A 14,474-nucleotide genomic window follows, 5' to 3' on the forward strand; every position below is an offset into this window, starting at 1 on the left:
ACTCTTGATGAGTCTTGTCTTTAAGCTCAGTGCTACTTAACTGTTACTTGATCTTTCTGCCATTAGTCTGATAGATGTCACTGTGCAGATTGAAAGGCTATCATGCAACTAGTTCCTTGAGCAGCAAAACCTAAGAAACCTTATGTCTTTTCAGATCAACAGTGAATAAATCTACTCTACCTTTTGCTTCACAGCTGTGCTCCTCACCCCAAGCTAAAACATTGTGATCATTTCACATTTTACAGCTATTTGGTTCACAAAGTAGACCAGGATGCACACCAACAAAGCTACACTGGAAGATGGGCTCAGGGAGAGGGCCTGACATGCTTCCAACACTGAAAGGCACCCGGTCCCCAGGGCCAGACTATAGCTGATCTGAAGTCAAGTCCCTTTGTGGATGTCACCCTCCAACACTTAACCTGCTTTTTTGTGGTAGATCTTGACAGCTGGTTGGTAATGTAGACATCCTTTTTGGCAATGAATCACACCGAAGCTGCTCTGTGCTCATCAGAGAATCCAGGTGGGACATTGACATGAATGTCTTCATGTCTTTGGTTCACGTCTTCACCTTTTCAGACAACAGAAATCTATTCCTTGGTAATTTCTGAAGATTACCTGATATCTAACAAGTCTTTTTTTTTTTTCCCCCATGTTTTGTGTCTGGGGTCATAAGGTATGTGCAACTATCCACACACAACTCATAATTCTGCCTTCCAATATGATTCATTTGTATCTAATAATTCATTTGTATCTAATAATGCTAGGGTATACCGCTCATTTGGCTTTGATAGTATCAATATTCTTCATGGGAATTGCTCATAGAACATGTAAGCCTGTGATTTGTTTGAGACTTCTGGCTCTCTCAAACTTTGCCAAAATTGTCCATAAGTTTCAAATACTTAATAGAAGTACTGGTTTTGCAGTGTGATCTATTGAACTTATTCACTGGAATATTTTCATCCTGCTTATTTTTTAAGATATATCATCTTATTCTTTCCCATTACATATATATATATTTGCCTTTATGAGCATGTTACAAAAAGATCAGAACTAAATCTTGTTGCTTTAGCATACTTAAGAATATCTTATGGAATCTTATAGCACTCCACACATTGGTCTAATTCTGTTACACAGATGTAACATTACCTTGCAGCAGTTCAGAGAAGCATATTTTTAACTTTAAAAGGCAAAAACAATGGAAGAAAACAGGAAAGAATTTCTGTTTCATGAATGAACACTGTTTCCACTGATTCTAGTGGGAGTGGTGTTGACTCATGGAAAAAATACATATTGGAAAGAATTATACTTAGGTGGAGATTTAGGCATGTTTAGTCATTCTTACATGTTATGTATCTAGCAGAAAGGAGCCAGGAACACATTGTGTGTCATACCATATAAACATAGAAATAAATAATATTTGAAGCATTCAAGTGACCAGTAATTAGCAAAGTCCAGAAAATGAACGATGAAAGTAAAATTTGCTAATGCTTGACATGTCTGCTAGTTATGGAAGGCTAATGAATCCACATTTAACCTTCACATTATATATTTTAAGCAGAAACATAATTGTAATATTATCTGGAATTTGTGTGTTTTGAGAAAGATGGAGAATTTGTTGGATAATGCCTGTTTTATTTGGATCTTCTGGGACATAAAAAAAATTGAGGTGAAATTCTAAAGAATGTCTAAAAAGATTGACAGTAACGTGAATTCTGGGTACATATGTTAAGTACTGTATTTAGTAAAACTAGGGTATTTGATCATGGTGAAATAATTAGCATGTCCTAACAAGACCTCTCTCCTATCAGTATTTTCCATATCACTCCAAAGTGTGATCTAGAAAGTTTGTGTACTGCTAGCACTACCTAATACCCTCTTCCACTAGGGAGAAAATTGGGCAGGCTGCATATAACAGGGTATTGAGCTAGGGGGCACAGTGAACTCCACTATGTTCTGGTAATCAAGCTGTTGAAATCTTTCCTCTGGGTACCTGTGTGTGAACAGAACTGCTTTCTACCACCAGTCTCAAAGTACCATGCAAATTTGAGGTTGCAACAGGAATCCGTCTCTTACATGGGCTCTGGCTCATCTGACAGGCTTGTTTGTGCATCTGCGACATTGAGATTTACCTGACAAGGGAACTGCCAGACTAACTGAGGAAATGAGGATGGGTATTGAGTTTCTGGCGCTCTGTACTGAAGGTCTGTTTTGTGATGATGTCAGTGAACCCTTATGCTGAAGTTACTTTGCCTCAGCTTAGGCATACTTAAGTACTTGACTGTACTCAAATAGTCATCAAGTAAAGTTGTTCAAAAGGAAGTCATCAGCTAGATTTGCAGCTTGGATAATGTGACTCCCTTCAAATACTTTCCTACACAATAACAAAAAAAAAAAAAGTAAAAATTTGAATTAGTGTGCTAAGCATTAGGAATTTACTTTGCTGCACTAAGAGGATGTATCTGCACTGATAAAATCTAATGAAATTTAAAGTTCTGACATTTTTAATATGTAGTCCGGCAGTCTTGTTTTGATACTGGTTCTACATGTAGTATTTATCACTGCTGTTTGGTATTACTAAAATCAAATAATTCTGGCAGTTAGATTAACAATTCAGGTAACTAGCAGAGCTCCACTGAATTCCACAGGGCTGCACAAATTTACCTCAGGTAGGGTAAGGTACAATATGTTTAATGAAATCATGCATAAAGAAATAGCATCCTTTGAATGATCTTTGGTACTCCGTAATCACCTAAAAAATCCTGACTTCTTCTAGCCAATGAGTCAACTTCCTCCCTCCCAAAATATTCACTTGCAGATGTGCTGCACAACTACTTCAACGGCATGGTATCCTATGGTAATCTTAAATCATTTCCAGCCTACAGAATGAATTAATTTGAACAAACACTAAGTTCCTGTAAAACAACAGCAAAGGAGGTAGCCAAAAGCAGGAAACGAAAATAACCACCATTGAAGGCTAGGAATTCACAATTTTAAAAACAGCAGTAGGTGCCTGAAGAAAAATGGAAGTCAGTAAGTAGAAGGAATTTTCTTTTTTGTCTATATATTTAGACCATGAAAATAATGGGAAAAAATCACACCACCACAAACACAAGACTGGAATTACTAATAAAATATTCTCTAATGGCAGAGCTTTAAGCAGATCCAGAACATAAAAACAGCAGTTTGTCACCTTTCTTCCTGTTGCAGTTTGAGATCTTGTTGTATTTCTTATACTTGCAGTTAAATTTTAGAAAAATATTTTGATGTTGAAGTGCCTGAGATGTACTTTGAGATGACAGAAAGTATCAATTTAGAGCTAAGTGCAAAAGTTTTAGTTTGTTTTTAGTACACAGCTAGTCAAAATACACATCTAGTAAAAATCATGCTACAAAAGGAGAAAATGTCTCAACTTCTTTCTCTACAGATCCCAATCTTACAAAAATACAGGTTATTGTTCTTCTGTTCTCTGCTGCTTTACACATGAAGAACATTTTGTGTACATCAGCTCCCTGTAACTTCCATGAGCAAACTAAAACCCTAGGGAAAGTAGAAATTCAGATCAATTCAAAACCACTGTCATAATGGAGTATTTGTAAGGGTTCTTCAGTGTCAAAGGTGTTTTCCACAGGTTTGTCACTTGTATTAAAAATGTGGGGTTGTCTTAGCTTATTGCATCTCTCAGCAGAAACCAAAATGTCATTGGTTGGATGTTTTTCACTTACATGCTCAAGAAACATAATAGAAGATGTCCAAGTTTATATTGTAATTACTTTTAACCTGATAGCAATTTAAATATAACTGCTATTTTTTCTTCCCATGCTGTATATGACCACAAAAATTGCTGTCAAGAACCTTCAGTTTCAAAACATGCAATCTTTCTTTATCTTCTCATGGCTTTTCCTCTCCCATCAAGTATTTAGTTTATTTTCTTTGCTTTATGGAGAATCAGAGGAAAAGAAGAACACAATAATATTTTCTCCTCATCTTGCATTTATAGCATTCTCAGAGAAAAAATCTGTTAGGAAAACAGTCAAAGGCCTGGAAAGAAGTTCAGTGTCATCAGATTTATTTCCCTTCCATCAGATAGACACATTTTTCACATATTTTTGCCTAATTCAGGTTCTTAATTTTAACCATAGCACTCCTGATAAAAGCTCCAGACCTTAATGGCTGCCATGAATAGAAACTACCTTCAGATTTCCTACTTAGGTTTAAGACAAATAGTTAATAGCAGTTCTTGTGCCAACATTGTTCCTCTACTTCCTCAAGTTATGTCAACTCCCTCAATGTGTTTATAGAGTGTGATCAGCCATAGGCTCCTATGATAGATTCACCTGTACCTGTTGCTCTTTGAACTCTTGGTCACGGGAACTAGAACCACTTGTGGATTTCGATATGAAATCTCACCAGTGCCTTGAATAATTATGATTGCATTTTATTTGCTAGGAGAAGTAGGTTTATGTTGCACGTTAGATACCTACCTAATTCAGTTTTAGTGATACTGTGGACAGTTGGAATACCTTCAAGTTTTTATCCCCAATTACAACCCAGCAAACTATGAAAAAATCATAAATCCAACTTCCATTTTCATTCTGCTGTCTCTCCACACTGCTCAGAAATCACCAGTTTTCAACTGTAATGTAACTCATGCGTTGCTGAAGTGCTTGAGAAATTTTAACTAGCTATCCCTTTCCTACCTCAGAAAGAATCTGTGCCAACACAGGTCTTTTGTTCTTCCAGTCAGTTAGACCAGCTATTGATCTTTGCAACCCAGACATGTCTCCTAGTATTTTGTCTCCCCAGATGATTAAATAAACTAAGCTTTTCTGGTTACAGGTTTCCCTGATCCTGCACTGACTTCTCCTGACTACCATGCAACCTGCCAGTCACATTCCAGTGGAACTTACTGCTGTAGTTCTCCAACTATGGCTAAAAGTTTGAAACAATTTATTTTAAAATAGAGAGAAATAATATAATCAGTTTCATTATGTTCTAGAGCTTACAGTTATGATTGTTTTAGATACAAACATATGTCAGAAAAGTATTGTTTAGCACTGTTATATCTTTCAGTGCCACTACCAGTGGTTAAATTCTACATCACTGTCTAGTCTCACATTTATTAGGACTCAGCCTAAGTGAATGAATAGGCATATAAAATACATTGACCTATTACAAGGAAAAAAGCAGTAATGCTGTACAGTCTTCATTATTTGGGTTAAAACCATGTGCACGGTAGGATATATAATCTTGCTTGGTAACAAATACATGCATGGAAGGTTTGTAGATCACCTACCATGTTTAAACTATGAATAAACAGTCCTTGGAATAAAATCACTGATTGATTTGGCTCCTTACTTGTGCACATATTTTTCCAAGTAGATTGCTGCCTGTAGCTCAAGTTGTGAAAGAACATTAACGCACATCTGACACTCCTCCTCATGCAAGCCTGAAAATCTTCTGTCCCCTCCAAATATATGGGCACTGCTGGCTACCTAAGACAACGAAAATCGATCATTTTCCAGCCAGATCTCACACAAATCTATCCTGCTGATGATCCATCTGCACTCTGTAATGTATGCCAATTGCTCCTCTCACTGAAAGTCCTTGGGGTGAAATTCATTACAAAGGATGATAACTGTAAAATGTGCATACTGGAATTTGCTTGAAAATGAATATAAATACCAGATCAGAAGAGCATATTTTAATCCTGCTTTATATAGTATCTTAAGGGATAAATAACAGGCAACTTAAAACCTGTTTAAAGTCATTGGTCCATTAACACTTTCTGGTTGGTCTCTGTCATCTCATAAAGTTACCTTTAATAAATAGGGGAACATGTTTAGTTGGTTCCAGTCAATCAAACTCACAATTTACCATAGTACTCAGCACCAAGGATACTGTAATGTAACAGCAGGGTCTGCTTTTGTTGGGAAAGAGGGATTGTGCATATAATACATGTTTTCTGTTTGAGCTTCCTTCGTGCTCTGACTATGTTAAGTAGAATAGGTCAAGAATATTTTCAGACACAATCCATTCAGAAACTGCTAGCTTATTTGAAAGTGAAACAGCAATAGTCTGAATGCTCCAATTCAAAACATACCAAACAATTACCACCTTGCTCTTCAACTGATTTATAAAAACCATTTAAGAAAGAAGACAACCAGCATTCTGGAGTTTGCACACTGGTTAGCTACACAGCTAGCAAGCCTGGCATTTCAAAATTGTCTACATTCCTGGGCCCAGAGCAGAACCCTGAAAGTAAGGAGCAAGCAGATAATAACATGTTACTGCTCATTTAAGCTTTCATTCCCAGAGCATGTGCTCACATTTGTTTAGTTGATGCTTGGTCGGATGGTCGAGCTCCTGCCTTACAGCCATAGGCGCTCTAACACCTGATCAATAATTAAACCTCTAGCACTGAAGAGGTGCATCTTCTGTGGATAAACTGAGGGCGGAGAGACTTTTCTTGACTTCTCACTAACCCTTTTTATAGCTCCACATAAATGTAGAACAGAAGGGGTGACAGAACGGCTCCCTGCAGTACCCCACACTTCAGAACTTATCAGGGACAGAAGAAGCAATCACAGCTAGCTGCAAGGTCTCTAGGAGAACGCAGAGCTGGTGGTAGTGAGATTCCCACAAGTGTTTTCAGTAACTGCTCACAGTGCAAAATATTGCTGAGCTGAAATAACCCTTGTGGTGTTATCAAGAAATAAGGAGTCTATGAATTTGGTGGAAAAACCTACCTGAGTTAAGTGACTGAACCAGCAGTCTCTGGTTTTGCAAATTGATGCATTCCAGTAGCACTTTGTGTCTGCACAATAGTTATAGGCATTCCTTCCATTACAGCTGCTAAGAGCTGAATAACTTAGCTGACCATTAGGCATCCTTTTGGCCGTGAAGAGTATCTCATACCTCCAGAGGAATATTTATCTCGCCTCTCTCAGGGCTACGTATTAGAGCTATCTAAAAACTCATTCACACAGAGCAATTTTCAGGAAGAAACGTAGGAGCAGAAGCACAAAACAAAGCCCTATGTTCCCGTCCCCTCATTTCTTGAAGTAAGAATCTTAAAAATTAAAAATTGTCTGAAACAATGTTAAGTATGTTGCTTGCAGAGGTACGGCTGTTAAGTTCATTGCATTCATTTGGATCATACTGCCAGTATCGAGTATTTGAATGCTATTTTAGGACTTTGCCAGCAGAGGATTGCAGGTAACCTTAGGTGAGCTCTGGCGGCTAGTTAAAATGCAAGGCCCTCCGTTTGCATGAGCTAAATTTCTATTGCCTTATGTACATGCATGCATTTCAGGTATACACGGCTCATTTGTTCTTTAGCAAAATGAGATTAATGTGGAAATGTTAGTGATTTGTGTGCAGTCCTTTGCTGAGTGTCAGCAATGCAGCGTAAGCTGTTCAGATAGGAGAACTCCCAGGAGGGCAAAGTCATAGTGCTAAAACTAAGTGTTGTGTGTTAAAACTTGAGTAAGAGTTGAGCACGCTTTATGTAAATATATCAAAGCCACCTGCTAGAAATCGTTTTGGCACCACCGTGTTCCAAGAGATCTGTACTTGTTGGGTCTGAAAATAAATATCATGTTGCATTTCATGGCTTGCGTGCAGTACCATCAGCAGTTAAGTTCCAAGATAAAGGAGCCTTGAAAGTGGTGTCTCCTCTAGCAGTCTGAAAGCATTGTAGGAATTTGAGGCTTTAAGAAAATTCTGTAGCTGTTATGTAAGTCAATGTCAGTCTGATATGATTAATCAAAAGGGAAAAAAAAAATAGAGCAAAATAGAGGTAATTTGCCTTAATTTCTAAAAGGTCTTTTAGAAATTCTCTGGTAATTTACTGATAACTGCAGCATAAAAAGAATGTAATTAAAACTTTATTTATTGCCAGATAACTATTTCCATAGTATTTAAGTAGGGTTTTTCATCATGCGTCCTTTTTGTCACAAAACCGACCTTGAATAATAGCATCAGAGTCCAAGTAGTTTCTTCAAATACTGTAAGATGAAGTATCCCTCAACAGTAAATTTTCCAAGCAGCAGGAAATCTGGCTTCGTTATGAATGCAAGAGAATATGGCAATTTATGTGTCAGTTCAGAGGTACAGGTAATTCAGGGCACCTGTTGAGCTGAGCTGGAATTCTATTTTGGTATTCTGTGTTTATTTGTATTAAATATTTGTATATTGAGATTTCCATTACAAAAGGGTCACTCATGCATACCCTCCTACTTCTAAAGTACCCAGCTCTATTGGACTGTTTTTATTTTGTAAAGCTCTATTAAATTAAAAGAATACATGATTTTTCATTTGCTTTATCCTGACATGGGAACAGCACCTAGGGAGAACAATTATTTTAGCCCTCAGTTTTTTGGCCTTTGACATTTCTGCCCACGCACTCAAGTACATTAGAGTGGGCAGCACGCATGTGCCATACAGCAGGGATTGGCTAGTGCACAGAGTACTGTCAGTCTTACCTTTCTTTGGAAACCCGGTCTGCATCCCTCTGTATTGTTCATCCTTTTATGCTACTGCAGTATTTTAAAGAGGCTGAACAGAGGAGTTCCTGATCCCAAGGAACATATCCTGGCAGTAGATGGAAATGCTGTTTGAGTTGTTGCTGTGACTTAAAGTTTGAGTCTGCATGGTGTGGCTAAACTTTAACAGTAGGCCCAAGTAGCCTGTTAATGTAGGATGTCCTGCTTCTTCTACAGTTGTAGTTGTTTTTGTCATTGTTTTCATGTTTGTTTGTAAGAACTGCATAGAGTTGGGATACATAAATAAGTGATTCAGTTTTTGTACGCATTATTTTGATGCAAGTAACTACCATTAAAAAGCGTGTTGTGCTTGGAAACCAAAAATATAATGACTTGATTCCCTGTCTGTTGACTCCATTGGGACTTTTGAAATGGACTCCTGGGGATGCAAAAATTTGTCTGATTCTGTGCAGAGCAATGCAGAGAGCAACATTAAGAACATCAGTGTTGTCCGTAGAGACATGTTAAATTACTAGATGAAAACAGCCATGTCTCATGCTTAGAAACCTATGGAAAACACCTGATAAATTTGGCTGCTTAAAAAATATTCAGCAACGCTTATGCTTTATATCCGCATTTGCACAGAAGGCAAATAAGGCTTATAAGTAGCCTTTAAAAACACTTCCACATTCATGTACAGGAATCACTTTTAGTTTAAAGTTTCAAGACCAAAAATCAATCACTTTTTTTTGTTTGTTTGTTTGTTGTATCCCAGAGAAAATGTTTGCAAGAGAGATACTAAACACTTGGAAATACAGTAGCTTATAATGGAAGCAACAGCTCATCTTTAACTTTGGAAGGACAAGCAGTGCCAATTTAATTAAAGCCACATTAAAATAGGACTGTCGTTTGTATCACACTGATTCTCCACTCCTCTGAGAAGTCCTGCTGCCATTTTGTACCACAAATTCTTGTCTTGTGCAAATTAATAGATCATTTTATTTTCTGCAGGAGATCTGAAGACTTTTATAGCAAATCCGCCAGTGTCAAAATGAACACAGGTATGCTGCTTCTGTGAGATTTTTCTTTACTTTTATGTGTTGTTTAGAAAGCAGACAAGGTACCAGATTTATTTAAATGTTGATGAATAAATTATATCTTAATCAGTGCTGGATTTAAATTAAACAAGGTATTTTAGTAGTATGTCTGCTTATATGCGTTTCTGTTCCATATATGAAGTTTCATACATCTTTCTGTATGTATGGATATATATATGGATACATAAAATATACATGCATGTTTAGCTTTCTGTGCTTAAGTTACGTGTTTCAGTTTTGTATGTGTATGTTTTATGCAAAAAAAAAAAAAAATGTAGTTTCAAGGCATAACGGTTCTGGAAAAGTGATGCTAAAACATCACATTTTCCTAACAGCACATGGTTTAAAAATGTTTTGTTTCCATTCTCTACTGTCACTAAATCAAAGGGCGTATAAAAAACTATCCTGTATTATTAGCTGCATTTGTGCAATCAGAGGAGGATTGTACTTACAGGGATTTGTATTTTCTCTCAAGTTTCCTCGGTATACATACTGACGAAATGAAATACTCCACACCATAGGAGGGTATCCTAATGATCTGTAACATACTAATATTTTGTTTCTGAATCATTGAAGTCGATAGATAAGACTGCTTTTTTTTTTTCTGGAAGTGGCGACAGGCCTCTAAAAAGCAGACTGGTGAAATTCTGGGCTCCCTCACGTCAGGTATAAGTTTACAGTTGCTGTCACCCTTACTCTGCAGGTGAACTGTCTGTTTTGCAGAATAACTGCAACACAAGGGTAGAAAAACCCCTGCTCTCCAAACCTGTTGCTGTATTAGCCAGGATCCCTGGTTTCCTATTGTCTCAATCAGTGGAACTCTCTAGGACAGGGTTCTCACAAGGATGTTTTTTAGTACAAAGTTAAAACACCTTGGCTGTGGTGAAACCTACTACATTTGGGACTGTTTTAAGCACGAGAAACAATGTTTCTCAGTTGGGGTGGTATTTCTTTCGGCTATTCTGAGTTGTCTTCCAGACCCTAACTGGGGCAGTGGATGGACAGGAATGGCACAAAGTTTTGATAAGACTTTTAACTTATGGAAATACTATTTGAAATGTGTCCTACCCTCTTGTATTTTTGGAGAAGACTTCTTTCCTAAATATGTCAGTCTGGATAATGAAGGTAGCACTAATATACTGCTTGCTTCTTAGACCTGTAATTTCAGAAATAGCTCAGCTAAGCATCAGATGTTTGACTATGATTGCATTGTAATCATATGGGTTAAAATGATAGATGTCATTTTATAGCTTCTACTTTGAAAAACATGGCTTGTGTCAGAGATGTAAATTGCCAGTTTGTGTTACTGCAGCCCTGAAGTAGGACTTCGTTCTGTCATATGAAAATTTCTCATAAGCTTGAAATTCTCAAGAGAAATAGACATGAGATTTAAGTAGCCTATATGTCTGAATGGCTTTTGTTGTGGATTGTGTCTTCTGATCACATAGATGACCTGAAGACCCAAACACAACAGAAATCTTGTACAGTTTCCTAAAGATACCATGACTGTAAACTGATTTTTAAGCTACTGTGCACTTAAACAGTAAAAACATTTTTCACCTTGTGTATGAATGTGCATGTTACAAGCTGTACTAAAAGGAGGTACTGATTTTTTTTTTTTAAAGTGCATATCAGTTCTATTGGTGTATGTTGCTTACTGACAGTAAAAAAAGAAAAATAATCCAGTGAGTAGGATGTAAAAGTGAACATCTTATACTTGTCTGTTGGTGAAGTGTCACTTTACTTAGGCTGAGATGGAAGCCATTCTGTGCAGAGGTCTGGTCTAGTTATTTCTCTTTTTTGACTCTGTTTTCTTGGAACATAAATGAATGCAGAGGTTCTTTTATTTTTTATTTTTTGCTGTTTCACTGCTTTATAACAGGGATTTGTGCACAACAAAATTAGAAATTATCAGATACTATTAATTTGCCACTGTCTTGTTTTAAAATAGGATTGTGATTAATTCCTTCTACAGATAAATGCTCACTTTAGTTTGATGCCAGTAGCTGTTCAAGTGGCAAAGACTGGTGTATATGCAGCTTTAAAAAGAAAAAGTCAATCTGCTGCTTAGAGCGAGCTCCTCTAATCCAGTGTTCCCTGTGGCTGCAGACTTGGCAGTCTATCTCAGTGAACCCTGCAGAAGATATTTTTGTCTACAGAGAAAATGTTTTGAAGAGCTTTGGTTTCCATTACTCTACCATATATGGGAGGGATTTTTTAGCATTTGATGTTAATTCTGTACCACATGTTAGGAAGGAATACTCAACAGCTAAAGGCAACAAAACATATTTGCCAAAGCAGGAAAATAGACATTAGATACAGTGGAGGTTTTGAGAAGTACCAAGGGCTCATAGTTGCTCTTGGTGTTCAAGTTCTGTCATAAATTATAAATAGAAGTCTAATAGAATGTGTGCCTTTTTAAACCCAGACTAAGCAATCATCAACAGAGTAATAATTTAAACTATATATAGGGCGTTTCATCAACAAGTCTTCAAGTACTGCACAGATTCAATGAGCGTCATTACCTTGGTGGGACATTTTGAGAAACTAGGACAGAAAACCCAAGTTATCGATGAACTTGACTTCAGGTAACAGTACAGGATAAATGTGTTTATTGCTCATACTACATATACACATGCAAAGCTGATGTTGGGGAGAAGTAATTGCATTGAGGAGTTATGAATGGATACAAGCTAATATGCTAAAACAGATTCTTAGCGTCTATCCATAAATATTCTGGCTGTATTTCACACAGATAATGCTTGGTAAATGCGTCTAATTTTAAGTTATCTGTTTCCAATAAGCAAGACACATGAGGAGCAGCCAAGAGTGAAAAAGTCTACAGTTCTGGAAGTTCACAAATATTTTACAATTGTTAAAATTATTAATGTAAGTCATCACATAGACTAATCTCTTACATCATCTGAGAGACAAGAATAGAAATTCTTGGGTCCCTGCAGAGTCCCTGAATAGGTTGTAAAGCCATTTTTGGATCACCAAAGTACATTATACAGCTGGATTGTTCAAATGTTCTCCTACAACTTTACTTCTTTAAATCATTATTTGTTGTAATTTAGCAGTGTCAAAGAACCAAATAATAGGAGGTTCCCCTGGGTAATCAGTTAGGTTTCTGTGGTAATAGCTTATCTGCACACCCACAAAGGATCTCAGATAGACAACAGCAGGAGGGGAAGCCCAAATAATACCTTACTAGGCTGCTCACAGCAGCATCCCAGCACTATCGAAGGCCTAGCTCCATAAGCCTAGAAGAGCACAAGGGCAGGCAGGAACCTAAATTAAGGACTCCTGAGGAACAAGCACCTTGTCTGGGCCCTTCTCAAGGCTGTTCCAGGAGAGCATCAGCCCTAGGGTCCAGGCTTGTAGCCCATCAAGATAAGGTATCAGGAGCAGCTCTCCAGATGAGCTTTGAACTAAGAGGGGATTTGCTGCTTGGAGTTGTAGGAGTCATTATGGAAGTGCAGGGGAAAAAGCAGCTGAGGATTGCACAAGACTTGCTATGAGATGCTTAAGGAAGGAACTAAAGGCAGTGGAAGGGAGGAATTTGAGTGATTTGGGGAAGGACTACTCTGGGGAAAAATAAAGGTGCTAGGGCTTGGAAAGGGCTGCTCAAACATAAACAGTTTGCTGGTCAGTATGCTTGTCTGGCCGTGGCCTGAACCTGATCATTGCAGTCTGTCCTGTCTTAATAAATTCCTTCCAAAGGCGTTCCAGTGGGGGGGAGCTGCGTGCATGTGTGTGTCTGGAGGTGTGTCTGCCAGCCGCTGGAGCTGGACCACAGGGCAGAGGACCTGTGTGTCCCTCCAGCAGCCACTGGAGTGAACGTGCAACAGAGGGTGTGACTGCTCGTGAACGTAGCTCTTGAAAAACACAAATAAAGCATCACTTGGGATAAAAGTTGTGATAGTATAAAACAATTATTCGCCTGCTAGCTTGTATTAATCAAATAAAGTATGTTGTCAAAATCTGCCATGATTCAGGTAAGAACAAATGCCAACATCAAGTCTCCCTGGAATTGCTTCCGTTTTATGTCATGGAGAGAATAATACAAGGATAAAAAATGTGATTTTAATTACCATTGCCATGCTATGTTTATGTAAGCAAATTAAAACAAATGTGCAGATTTGATAACCATTGTTTTTGTTTCCCATGTCCAGTACCAATAATTAATTCCAGGTAATGTATTGCTTTAGACTGTTGCTGCCCGAAATCAGCTGGCCCTTTGCCTTGAGATTTGGAACTGGCAGTGATTCTGTAGAACCGCTTACACTTGGGGCAGTGCCTCAGATGCTTGTCAGCATTACCAACTGCTTCATGCATATCCCTGCTACTTGGGGTAATGCTGTAAAGAGGAAAGAAACACCAGCAGCTCACTTCTCTTGGAGACATGGGTTAAAGATGTCTCTGTGGCTCGAATTACTGCTGTCATAGGAAATACTTTCCACTAATAGGTTGCAGACCTCCCTTGAGCATAATTTGATAAAACTCGGTGTCTCAGGACACAGATCTAAAGAGCATTAGGGCCTCTATCATAGTTGTAGTTCATGGCCTACATGAAACTTCAGTAATACCAAATATGAAAATTAAAATAAAGACAATATTGAAGAGCATTCTAGTTAAGTACAATCAGGAAGGTTATCTATTACCTTTTATAACTATGATGGAGTTGGAAAAGCTAAGTTGTAGGAAAGCCACCTGCTAAAAACAACAAAGTGCAACTAAAAACAGAATGACAGCCCCAGGGGAGAGAGGAGCAAAGACTAAAGAAAGAAAGAAGTCAAGCAAGATCCAAAATGAAGGTTTTTTACACTTCTAGCTGTTCAAAGGGATTTCAGATTTAGATTTCAAGTCGTTCCCTCGGGATATTGTTAGGTTC

At 37.8% G+C, this 14,474-nt stretch overlaps 1 protein-coding gene across 42 annotated transcripts in view; it reads left to right on the top strand.

The window, feature by feature from the left end:
• Positions 1 to 14,474, top strand: part of SORBS2 (sorbin and SH3 domain containing 2) — a 154,373-nt gene that overhangs the window by 64,769 nt on the left and 75,130 nt on the right. For 37 of the 42 annotated variants that reach the window (XM_072037190.1, XM_072037194.1, XM_072037188.1 and 34 more), the window contains one exon: positions 9,495 to 9,544. The exons of 3 other annotated variants lie outside the window; for them this stretch is intronic. In XM_072037190.1, coding sequence (XP_071893291.1) covers positions 9,535 to 9,544 — 10 coding nt within the window. In that variant the 5' untranslated portion in view covers positions 9,495 to 9,534. Of the gene's footprint in view, positions 1 to 9,494; positions 9,545 to 14,474 lie in introns of those variants that run through there. 2 more of the 42 variants (XM_072037218.1, XM_072037219.1) reach the window with 2 other exon arrangements.

This window comes from Anas platyrhynchos, chromosome 4 (genome assembly GCF_047663525.1).
Source record: "Anas platyrhynchos isolate ZD024472 breed Pekin duck chromosome 4, IASCAAS_PekinDuck_T2T, whole genome shotgun sequence".
NCBI lineage: Eukaryota > Metazoa > Chordata > Aves > Anseriformes > Anatidae > Anas > Anas platyrhynchos.